Here is a 12544-nt window from a genome sequence, read left to right on the forward strand (position 1 = left end):
ATAATATTCTATATGCTACATAATGGTGGTGTAGTGGAGTTTGTTTATGAATTCCTCACTTTTTAAACCAATTCCCATTTTCTCCTGGTGTGAAAAATGTGACTAATGAGAAGGCAGCACAGCTTGGCACCAACATCATCACACTAATGTCTGAGAGGTTGGCTCATTATGAAACAGCAAGCCAAATGACCCTTGCCACTCTCCTGGATCCATGTTTTAAAACCATTGGGTTTTGCAATCCATCCAATGCCCAGAATGCTATCAAAAGGCTTACAGCTGAGTGTGCAACAAAGGTAAGGGAAACATCATCTGAACAGCTGCAGGCACCTCAGGTAGGACATAAAGTCTATAATTGGCCCATTGTATTTTACTGCACATATAAAATCTTGTAAATTTTTCCACTTTTCAGGGACAGGACTGTGGGATCATCTTGATCAATGGGTGATGGAAACAAGAAAGGTGAAGAGTGCCACTGCCAATGCGACCATTGAGGTTCAGCATTACCTGAGTGAACCCAACATCCCCCGCTCTGAAAATCCACTTCAGTTTTGGCACAAGCAAATTTACCTCCATGTATACATGCTGGCCCTGAGCTTTTTGTGTTCTCCTGCCTCTTCTGTACCCTGTGAACGGGTATTTTCTAAGGCTGGCGAAGTGGTTAGCAAGAAGAGAAATAAGCTCAGCCCCAGCATTGTGGAGAAAATCCTGTTCCTAAATAAAAATCAAACCACATAAGCTACCCATAAATCACTACAATTAATTCCCCCCAAGCTTATAGCAACATTCATTTCCATCCCACTATGTATGCATTTCTTTAAGCAATATCTCACTCACTTTCATTGGTTATTTACACTTTAAGCATCACCCATTCAAAACACTTACAATGTCCATGTCACGAGCTCACACTTACAACTAAGACTGTGTGTCTGTATAGTCACGCTGAACAGGTGGACACCTGATTGCTGACTGCTTATCTTTAATAAAACATAATTAAGCACAAAGCATCCATCTAGCCTACAGTACAGTAGTCTGTAAGGGAGATTTATAATCGTGTAAAAGTGTCTCTGCACTTATGTACCTTCAACATTCATGAGTTTGATTCTTTTATAAAAACAGTAAAAATGTCCACATTCACCATAGAAAAAGTGATCTTTATTACATTTTTGTTTGGAGTTAGCATACATATGCAATGGAACATGCTTTGGTCATGTATTTAATATATTGATTCATTTATTTATTAAATCTATCCTTAATTTGTTAATCCACTGATTTTTGCTTCTAAAATTAATACGTTGTTTGGTTGTGGAACATTCTGTGATAGCGCTTTCACCAGCAGAGGTCCTCATCGAGCTCTGATTTGAAAAGCTTCGAGTAATGAACCTTATTCCGATACAATTGGGTTGAAAGCTTCACTGCTTTAAGAAAGCTTCACTTCACCATCACTACAAAACGTACAGAGGGTGGCACGCGCTCCTAACCTAGTGTGTCTAATACAGTAATGATTTCCTACGTGTTGCACAATGTAGGTCACGTGACGTACTTACCTGTCCATTTTCCCCAATATAAACAAAGTCACAAACACAGGGCGAATGAACACTAACGTACAGACGCAGAACGAGTGACTAACAAACTGGGTTAACGAACAGTCTGATATACAAACGGAAAAACACCACAACAAGCAAATCAGCACACAGGTTATCAAACGCGGCTCAAGTTCAACAGAAACACGCGCGAACTCCATGAATAAATGGTGGTGGGTTTAAATAGGCGGGATCGGGTGTTGATTGGTGGATCGACGAGTGATGTCACACAGGATAATCAAGATTGACAGGAAAGATGTCCAATGGCAGGGATCTGAGGAGACAGCGGAGAAAAGGTAGAGAGGGAACGAACAAAAAAAAAAAACAGAACCTACAAACAGCACGTAACATGATCAGATAAAGTTTGTTAATTAAATGAGATTTTTCATTTCAGTTAAAACTTTCACAAAGCTTCTGCAGTAGGCTACAGACTGTAATATCTCCTGTGTGCCTTTTAGATCATGAACATACACTGACATAGAGCATGAATACAGTAGGTTGTAGCTTCGCAATGAAATAATAATAATAATAATAATAATAATAATAATAATAATAATAATAATAATATATTTTTAATTCACTAATAATTATAGCTTTATTATTTTTCCTTTTGATATATTTTATTAATGCTTGTTATCAACAATTATGAACCTGTGCACACGTCATATCCGTCGTGTTTATTTATGTTTAAACTGCCTCTATTATGATGCCGCGTTCCATCGAATCATTTTAAATCCAAACACAACACTGAGCTGAACGGAGCAACATTGAATATCTGCACTAAAATAAAGAGATTTTAGAAGAAAACTCCATGGATTTCCGCGCTCCTTCCGACCAAACTCAGTCAGCTCACGGTAAGAGAATGTGACTTTAATGTCATAGTGTTTTTACAATAAAGCAGGTTTAAATTACACCGTGTTACAGTCTAATGTTTTCTATCTAAACGAGATCCTCTTTTGACGTGAATTAGCACAATGCTACTTACTGTGCTAGCGAACTTGGACACAGGTATAAATGACAGTAAAAATCGAATCGATGAGCTTGACTTAAGAATCGATTTTAATTTCACAATAAAATATTTCCTCTGTTGTTTGGTGACTTTTCACAATCCTCACTACAGGTTTTACAGTAAAGCAGGTGTAACATAGTGATTAGACACATACATGATTAGCTCCGGACTTTTAGTTACAATGTGTTTTCTACCTGTAGAATGTAGCTAATCATTTCATTTACACAACAGCACAGTGAGGGTCATATTGTATTTAAGGGTTAATAGGAAACATTACAGACTTTTATTTAATTATAGTTTATTATTATTCTCTCTCTCTCTCTCTCTCTCTCTCTCTCTCTCTCTCTCTCTCTCCCCAAAATTAAATGTATTTTAACTTAAATTGTATTATGTTTTTCTGTCTACAGGCTCCTTCATCTCCCAGTCTGAGGTACTGAACAGTGCTGCAGCTAAACAGATTTAAACACACACACACACACACACACCAATAACACAACATTTTTGCTTAATATTGCAATATATTATAATATATTAACTACATCTATGATGTTTAATTAATTCTATTTTTTTTCTACTACTAATTCTACTTCGAATTACAACAACAACGTTAATAATAATAATAATCTTTTACTTTCCCAGTCTGCTGTTCCTGCACCAGCTCAGAAGCCCCTGACTATCTACATGTTGGAGTCAGCTGATCTGGACGAACAGATCAGGATGCTGTGTGAGTCTCACAGTCATATACAAACTTACACACACATACAGCTCAAATACACTTCCTCACAGCATGTTAAGTGTTTCCTTAAATACAACAGTGTATACAGTCTACTTTACACTCCTCTTGCTTTTGGAATATGGAGCCAAACAAAACCAAACAAAAGACAACGCAGCATCTCACTCATCTATCTCTCTCTCTCTCTCTCTCTCTCTCTCTCTCTCTGCAGATGAGTACATCTTTCCCCTAGTGGAGAAAATCCACCCGACTGGGGCCAAACACATAACCAGGTTGGTTATCGAAGGAGAGAACAACTACGACCTGGTCAACTTGATTGCAGAGCCCAACCGTCTGCGTGCCCATGTACGTGTACACATACACACACTCGTACATAAACACACACATAGAGGGGGTTACTCTTTCTTTTTTCTTTTTGTATGTTTTAGTAAATTGTCTAGATGTTTAGCAATATATAAATTGTGTTCTGTCTGATTCATGCAGTTGACATGAGTTAGCTTTACTTGTGTGGAAACAAAGCCACACCTACTAATAATGACTTATTTACAGATAGTCACATTCATGTATATCACTTGCTTATTCAATCATACCAAAACGAAGCCAGCCAATGAGCAGTTAACGCTCGGTTCCAGTCCCGAGCACAGATAAAATTGGAAGGTTGAGTCAAAAAGGGGCATCAGACATAAAACCTGTGCCAAATCAAAACATGTGGATAGGGCGATCCGCTGTGGTGACCCCGAACAGGGAGCAGCCAAATGACAATCTTCATACACAAATCAGATAGTAAATTGCAGTCTTTCATCTATCATATTCATGCGTGTGTGCAGGTCGAGCAGATTGCTGCTGTGCTTCAGGCGAGGGAAGCTGGCCAGGACGTGGTAAGTACTCTGATGCACACAATAATTCTTAGACAAATTCTACACAATTGTATTCTGCAGTCATTACACACACTTTGCAATGATTGAATTTCTTCAATCTGCTCAATAGAAATCTGCTGAATAGAATACATTTCTTTTTTCAGCATTTTCCTTCACTCAAGAAGAAGAAGAGGACGAGGAGAAAGAAGAACATCTAATATTTTCAATAAACTGTATATATTGTAAATACTGTACATTATATTTGATGTTAATTTATATGTAATTTAAATTTTTATTTTAATTAAAAACTTTGAATTAAAATATTAATGACTGTTTATTTAATAATAGTAATAATGTAAGGGATAATTCAGACAATTTTTATACTTTTTTTTTTCCCTGAATAATGTTAATCTCCAATTAATGCAACAAAATAAAAACTTATTTTTGTAATGTGAAGTGTTGAGAAAAATCTGAGAGAAGGAGAGTGTGTGATAAAGTGTAAAAATATAATAACTCAATCTAACTACCTGAATCTAAATTGTACTAAAATCAGACTTTATAGCACATAATCAATTAAGCCTAAATGCCTTAGCTGTAGTAGATAAGCTAATCAAAATGAAATAATCACTCAGAGAAACATGGATCAAAAGAGGTTTATTGATGAAAGGCCTAGTCAATATAAGTATAAGAACATCCTGGAGAGGGAGAAGTAGGTGGGAGACGAGGAGGCATAAGGAAAGCTGCCTAAAATGGTGAATGTGCCAGGAGTGCTGGGAAGCTTGGGATGACAGAACTACTTTATATAGAAGCAAAAAGATGAGAAGGTTGAGGACAAATAATCCACGGAGACTGTTGTTAAAATCCACACACGTGTTCTCTTGGAGTCCAGAGAGGAATGTGCAGGTTTCAGGAAGTGTCAGGCTTAAGTATATATATATAAAAACACAGAAACAAGGTCTAAAATATTGGGAAATCGTAAATCCATAAAAGGAATAAATAAATAGGAGGTACGAGCTGAAAACAAAAATAATAGGAAATTAGGAGGAGCTATGTAGAATAGATAGGTGGAGACAAAATATTAAACTTGATAATAAAGGGAAATCGGCTAGAGCATGCAAATTAAGAGAAGGATAAATAGAGACAGCCTGACTGAGGCTTTACACACTCGACTGCACAACACCTGGATGATAGGATTGGCATTACCTATGGAAAAGGATCATTATTATTCATATGCGTTTCGCATTTACAGACTACAATTGCTTTTGGAAGTAGGACTGCATCCTGGAGGTCAGCTATCAGGCCATAGTGAGTGAAAGGAGGCCAAAAACCCCATTGCCACAATGTACCAAAGTCATGTGTGATATTGAAGGCGTACCTGCTAGTGTATACAGTCACAGTCTCAACCTCTGCCAACTTGCAGGCTTCTATAAGGGCAGTAAGTTCTGCTGCCTCTGCTGAGTAATGAGATGGGAGCTTACCTGAAAGTAAAATTTCATTCTAGGTAATTGGTATATTGGTATACCACGTGAGCAGACAGTTTGATCGACTGTATAATCGCTCTCACAGTACTTTGCTGTCATATACATATCAGTGTTGACAGCGCCACCTCAAGATGAACACACCTAATGTCTGTTAGGGTGTCTGAGTGGGGGAAGAATAAGGTGTAACACAAGCATTTACTTGTACCATGGACTGTCTTTGTACAAAGCACAAATGTGCTGTTTGTAATATATTTTATCTTAAAAATGTATTTGTTTTTGCAGAGATCAATGCCCTGATGTTGAAGGTCAACCAGCAAGAAGCAGAGAAGGCACTGTCAAAATGGTTCACCGGGGCAAGAGACAGAGGAGGACAGAGGGCATCAAGAATGCCCAACGGATGTCTGTTTAAGGTTTTCTGAAAGGTTATAAGTGGAGTTGTTGCTTCTTACTGTGGTAGTTCTTTTCTTTTGTTCTTACATTAATTTGCAAACTTGCAAATGTAATTTAACTCGAAATGTAATTTTTTTTTGTATTTTTTTTTCCAATACACTTCTCGTTGAAGTATATTTAAAGCTTTTCAAAACACTCTAGACTGCTTTTAAAAGATGTAAAAATTAGAATGTTGTTCATATCTTATTTCCAATACTTCACCACATGAGTGGATAGAAGCTACAAAAAATAAATTACTTTGTTGAATAAATCATTTAGTATATTTCATGCATCAGGGTTCACATTTCTGTGCATTGTTTCATACATACACCTTTAAGATATGGTTAGAATTTATTGCTAAGACAAATTTGCCTTAAAATATTACTTGTCAAAGTACCACTAACTTTCTAAAAAGAAGAAAATCTAAAAATAATGATCAGTACATACAATGTTTTTCTTAAATAGTTATTCTTAAATATCAATAGTTATGACTAGACTGATGTACAAATGTTAAATTCATAAAAATATCACATTGCATTTAATACAGTAAATGTCTCTGCAAGAGCTTTTGGTGTATTTATGACCTTTTTATTAAAGAAATGATTAAAAAAACAAGAATAATTAATTTGATAATTAATTGTCTTCACGATGTCATTGGTGGGCAGAGTGAAGAAAGTAGCAGCCTGAATAAATAGAAAACACACACACACACACACTATTAGCACAGGTGGTGTTAATGATGGGGAATCATCTAATCTGACTTAACTGTAGAATAATACTTTCTGTATAACCTGACCTGCATTTCATCTTCTGCATCCAATACAGTGTACAGGTTCATGTGATTTTTACATTCTTTGTGTTTTGTACTACAATAGATGCTAGACAGCTCAGGCAAGCACATTGTATTTGTACGATATATAATAGAATTATATTGACTGATAATTAAACTATCTTTAACTATTCATCGTCATTCAAAACTATTGAATAAGCGCGCGCTTGGATTTATCCAATCAGAGTGAAACAAGAGAAAATGACAATCAGAAAGTTAATTCCTGCTGTGTAGTAAATTGTAGGTCAACATAGTGACAGGACTCGTGTGTCAATGATGTTGTTATTTGTGAACAAGCTCCGTTTTTACACAGGGTTTGCATACTGTATCTCTGGCCCATAGCCTAATGGTTAGCGTGTTCGTCTATGAGTTCTGGCCCATAGACACTCGGGATCAAAACCCGTGCATGACTCTGAAAGAGGCTGTTATTATATCCGCTCAGCAGCTGTTGTTGAAAGTAAAGTAAGAGCAAGTGACAGGTTTTGTAAAAGTTTAACATCTTCAAAGGTCTCTCGATCTCTTATAGCTTCGTAGCCACGATTTTTCTTGTGTGTGAATGTTTTTATTTATTTGGATTGTTTTGAAGTGTTTATTAATCATAATCTTTAATCATATTAATCATTAATCAGGGTTATTTATAATCATATTAATACATGAATACATATATAGATGAATCTGTACATTTATTCATTATTAATGTAGATGTATCCTTTTGTTTTTGAAAAAAGAGAAAAAAAAACAGTGACAAAAAATACTAAGATTTTTGTTAAGATTTATGTAAAATCATTTATTTATTTATTGGTGTTTTTTCTATTATTTCTTTGTTTTCACACATTTATTTCACACATATTTATTTACATTTCTATAAAATTGCATATTTTTGCATGTTTTCCTCTTTCTTCTATTCATTTATCTATAAGTTTGTTTGTTTTTTCTTTGTTTGCAGTTGATATGAAAAATAGTAGTAAGTCATTGCTTCTTCCTGTCTGTGGCTCATGAAAGAGCAATTTTTTACATCTAAACTTTAGGCTTTTCTTAAATTCTCAGGTATCATGACAGAAATACCCCAATGTGCCATATCATTAAATGAATAATGATATTAAAAGTTAATTATTTGATGAGCACCTATTGTTTATTGTAATTGAGATTTAACACGTGTTTCTTTTCAGGTCTTGAGTCCTGAATAATAAGAATGTCCACTAAATCTGCAGAACTACTATAAGACATTTACACTATAATTATCTATGACATTATTACAGTCAGTAATAATGGACTCTTCTACAGGTCATTAAAATGGAGAGGAGGCTAAATTCAACCTTTAAGATTATCCCTAATGTTAGCTCGCTATTGTAACAACACCACCTGCAGTTCTCCTCTCAAGCCACCAGAGGGAACCCTCACCGGAATATTGAAGCACTTCCGGTTTTTCTCCCACCACTGCTGGTATTTAACAGTCAGTTCTTTAAGGGTTTTTTACACCTGGTCACTTCATGTGTTTTCTGTGATCCTATCCAATCGTAAAAAGACCAGGTGCCCTCCGAGACGGATATAAATCCAATCGTTCAAACCACTTCAGGAGGTGGTCTGGGACGCATTTCAGATGAAACTGGACAGGTGTAAATGCATATGGTTGTTCAAGCCACATACGTCAGCATTATACTCCTCCCAAACGGAAGTACGCCACTCGCAGGTGACTCACGAGTCGTGCATCGCGCCAGAAACAAATATGTTTTCCCACCATTGCTGGCTCCGATCTTTCACCCAGGTGTCTCGTTTGGTCTTAAAATGCACTGCTTCCGCCAGCGAAAATGCAGCAAACAGTAAATGCTGTTTTTTGTAGCAACCGCATACAGCAAAGGGTGTTCCATTTCAATTACCCCGGAAATGAGGTAAAATATATTTGCATTTTAGGTGGGAGTACCATGCGAATTGTGTTACTGTGTATTTTGGATTTTCCTGTTTTGGGATATTATTGTACTGTTTTTTTTTTGTTGTTTTGTGTTTTTTTAGTTATTTTTTTTGACATCTTGATTTATTGCCTGTTTTTTTTGTATTTGTTTGTTGGCTTTTCTTCATTAAAACCTCCTCATATATAATCTAATCCTTCTGTCTCTGTGAATCTCTCACAGCTGTTAGTTCACTAGCACTTAGTTATTTATACAATGCTGGTTCAGTCACTTCTGGTAACATTACAGTTATAAATAAAAGCATATCATATTTTCTTATGCTTATGATACAGTCTTCAAAGGTAAAGCACAGTTAGCTTTTAATGCTAACTAATGTTTAACAATTTAACTAGCTGAGATGATAACACTGACTAGCCAGAGCGGGTTGGTGTTGGTCTACTAAGCAAATTCATAAACAGCATTAACTTATATTAATTGTTCTTGAAAAGTTCTTTAAATTTAACTTAATAAAAAAATCAATGCTATGACAGAATTAAACACAAAACTGTCTAAAATAAACACAAGCAAAATTTTAATTATAAACAGAACTATAACAAATTTATCAGATTAGCAGCTTGCAAGGACCATGATTATGTTGTTTATGAGTTTATTCCTTCTGTTTTTCTATTAACACTCTCTTGTTTTCTGACATAACAGTGAGAATAGCTAGCAAGCTAACAGCTAACAAATCTAGCTATATTCTGTTAGAATATAACACATAAAGGGCAAGTATTGCAAGTGCAAAGTATTGTAATGTGTGTGTGTGTGTGTGTGTGAGAGAGAGAGAGAGAGAGAGAGAGAGAGAGAGACCCAAAAACAAGGGATGTACCTGTCAAAATGTTAAAATATCTCAGAATATCACAATAAATCTGTGGTCTATGGTATGGGTGAATCCACGGCTTCTTATATTCTTCTCATATTTCTACAGTTATTACTTAAAAAATGTATACAGAACAGCACAGTTGTCATGAATATGCATAAATACAAGTAGGTGGAGCTCGAGGTGGAGATGTACATCAAATAGTAACACTGACATTCATTTCTAAAGCTAGAGGTTTGAAGTAAACACTCAGGAAAACAATGTTATTCCTCTACATGGTGTTTTTCACTCTTGCTGTTGGTAAGTCATATACACTGCACACAAAAGGATTCTTACTTCTAATTAAGACACACAATTCTCCATGTGAAATGTGTCATTTATGATTAAAATATCTCAATATTGTTATGTTTTTATAGCAGAGGCTGCTGACAATAGCATTAAACCAGAACAAACCAATGTATTTTTAACGGAAGGCAGCAACATCTCACTGTCCTGCACGTATACTGGATCAGTTTACAGTCTCCTCTGGTATCGACACAAACCTCGATCAAGACCTGAGTTTCTGCTGCTCATTGCTGAAAGCAGTAAACATGTCACACCAGCTCAACCACCTCATCCACGATTGTCCATAAAACTTGAAAATGATCAAGACAAAAAGAGTAAGAAAGTGGATCTGATCATCTCCTCTGCTGCTGTATCAGACTCTGCTCTATACTACTGTGCTCTGCAGCCCACAGTGACAGGAAATCCAGCTGCACTGTACAAAAACTAACACACAGTTTTGTTATATTGGAAGCAATTCTGTCAGTGCTTTAGATAAATTCTAAATACATTTACATGCATTTTTTGGGAAAGTCTTTCTTTTTCATGATTTTAAAAGAGTTTATATTATTGAATTATATTATTCAATATTTCTGTACAACCTGGTTATCTAGATCCATCATGCTATAGCACACACAGTCCACATGTCCTGCACAGAACAGCATCAATGCTGTATCTCAAAAGAATAATCAGTTGATTCACACCTATCTTATCCACACTGCATTGTCTCCCAGTCAAATTTCACATTGATTATAAAATACTAGTACTGACCTATAAAACCACACCTACTTCGATCAAAACGTGCAGGTTATTTGGTAGTAACTAAAGTAGTAAAGTCTACAGCAGGTGGTGGAGCTTTCTCTTACAAAGCCCTGCAGTTATGGAACAGACTTCACATTAGTGTTATCACTGAATATTAAAACTTTTGCAGGAAAATAAGCTGGACCATCTTTCTTTTTCTGACTTTATCCCACTTTACATTTATCCATCTATCTTATTATTCTTATCTGTTCTTCAGTATTCATCCAATCAATTTCCACATCTTTAACTTGAAATAATAAAGACTGCTTGGACAGTTCCCTGTCAGACCACCAGAGCAGCCCTTTTACTTTGTCACTGCTATTTTTGTGCCATGTGATTTTGTTTATATTTTGTGTTTTCATGTGTGTTTGCCCACTCATTCCTTTGTCCTGTTTCCCCACATTTGCACACTTGTTCCTCTGATTGCTTGCCTGTTTAAACCTGTTGTTACAATGTTGTTTTGTGTTAGTCTTTGCTGAGTCTTTGTTAAAGAATCTATTTTGTGTCTCTGTTTGATGTTTCTGTTGTGTTTTTTCACAATTTTGTGTTTCTGTGTTTTGCGATGCCTCAGACTTCTGTATTTTTTTTTATATTGTCTTATCCCTAGTTTTTGGTTTTATCCTGTATTTGTGGTCAAATATCGTGAGATTGTGGGTGACTGTGTCAAAAACACAGAGAAACATTTCTCTATTCAGGAGAAGCAGCAATAAGTACTACTTATTGCTAAGTACTACTAATAATACTTTCAATAAGTAAGTTTACAAGATAGTGTGTTAAGGTTAAGCTGGAATACTACATCAGATATGTTAATGTGTGGAAAAACAAGGGCTACTCAGTTAAAAGTATACAAATATCCATCAAGTTTGAAAAAATACACTTTTTTGTCAGTACAAGCCAAGTGTACTTAAGTATAAGTACCAAGTATAGGCCAGATATACTTAACCTTGTCTGTGTATTTGTCAGTATAAGCATACTTACTTAATTTTAGCTTAATTACATATTAACAGTACACTTGTATAAACTTATTATTTGTATTACTGCAGAATCCTGATCTGTTCTCCTACAGCTCTCAGTTCTGTGTGTGGCTGCAGCTTTTCTTTCCAGACAAACAGGAGCTGCTTCTGCTTGTTTTGGGCATCACTGCACTATACATATATTTATACACACACTTAGACATTATTATATGCAATCTGTAAATATATAATACAGACAGTCATACTCAGTGGCGTGCCGTGGGGTTTCAGTAAGGGCCTTCAGTAAGTATGTAAACCACATACATACTCATCTGTTACAACTAACGCGGCCATATGCAAATAATGTGCATATTCGGCTGCACATACAGGCACTCAGCAACATGACAGCTGATCAACAATTAGCGTAAAACAGTAGGCTAGGTAAGGGTGGGTTGAATTCAGACTAAATTTCCCTGCATGTACCAATAAATGTAATTCCCCTATGCACACAGTGTGCACAGTGTCACATTCACATCCACATGCCACAGTAGGCTAATATCAATGCCACACGAACCGCTCAATAACAATGTGCATAAGCCATTAATAATGCTTATTATCAGATGCGAAACACAATCTGCATGATACAATACTCATCAAATAGTAAAGCACTCATCCATCACTTGTAAATAAAATTCATGCGTCTGTCTTCATTGTGCAGTTGTCCTTTTTGCTTCAGCTGATTGAGCAATTCTTTCTCAAGGGAGAGAGAGATTCTTTCTCAAGGC

General features: G+C 35.9%; 1 protein-coding gene across 1 annotated transcript; it reads left to right on the top strand.

Annotated features, from left to right (window-relative positions):
• Positions 1–2245: 2245 nt before the first annotated feature.
• LOC132847914 (polyadenylate-binding protein 1-like) lies at positions 2246–4412 on the top strand. Its single transcript, XM_060873408.1, has 6 exons — positions 2246–2434; positions 2997–3019; positions 3229–3313; positions 3534–3667; positions 4150–4200; positions 4344–4412. Exons 1-6 carry the CDS (start codon positions 2392–2394, stop codon positions 4395–4397), a joined length of 390 nt encoding a protein of 129 aa, XP_060729391.1. The 5' UTR covers positions 2246–2391; the 3' UTR covers positions 4398–4412.
• The last annotated feature ends 8132 nt before the right edge of the window (positions 4413–12544 follow it).

Source organism: Tachysurus vachellii, chromosome 7 (assembly GCF_030014155.1).
Source record: "Tachysurus vachellii isolate PV-2020 chromosome 7, HZAU_Pvac_v1, whole genome shotgun sequence".
Lineage (NCBI taxonomy): Eukaryota > Metazoa > Chordata > Actinopteri > Siluriformes > Bagridae > Tachysurus > Tachysurus vachellii.

What these genes read in the sequence shown, in the direction of transcription:
- LOC132847914 (XM_060873408.1), top strand. Translation starts at nt 2,392, where the DNA reads ATGGATTTCCGCGCTCCTTCCGACCAAACTCAGTCAGCTCACG. An exon ending in CCTTCATCTCCCAGTCTGAG is followed by an intron (nt 3,020 to 3,228) that starts GTACTGAACAGT and finishes TTACTTTCCCAG; the next exon opens with TCTGCTGTTCCTGCACCAGC. An exon ending in CGAACAGATCAGGATGCTGT is followed by an intron (nt 3,314 to 3,533) that starts GTGAGTCTCACA and finishes CTCTCTCTGCAG; the next exon opens with ATGAGTACATCTTTCCCCTA.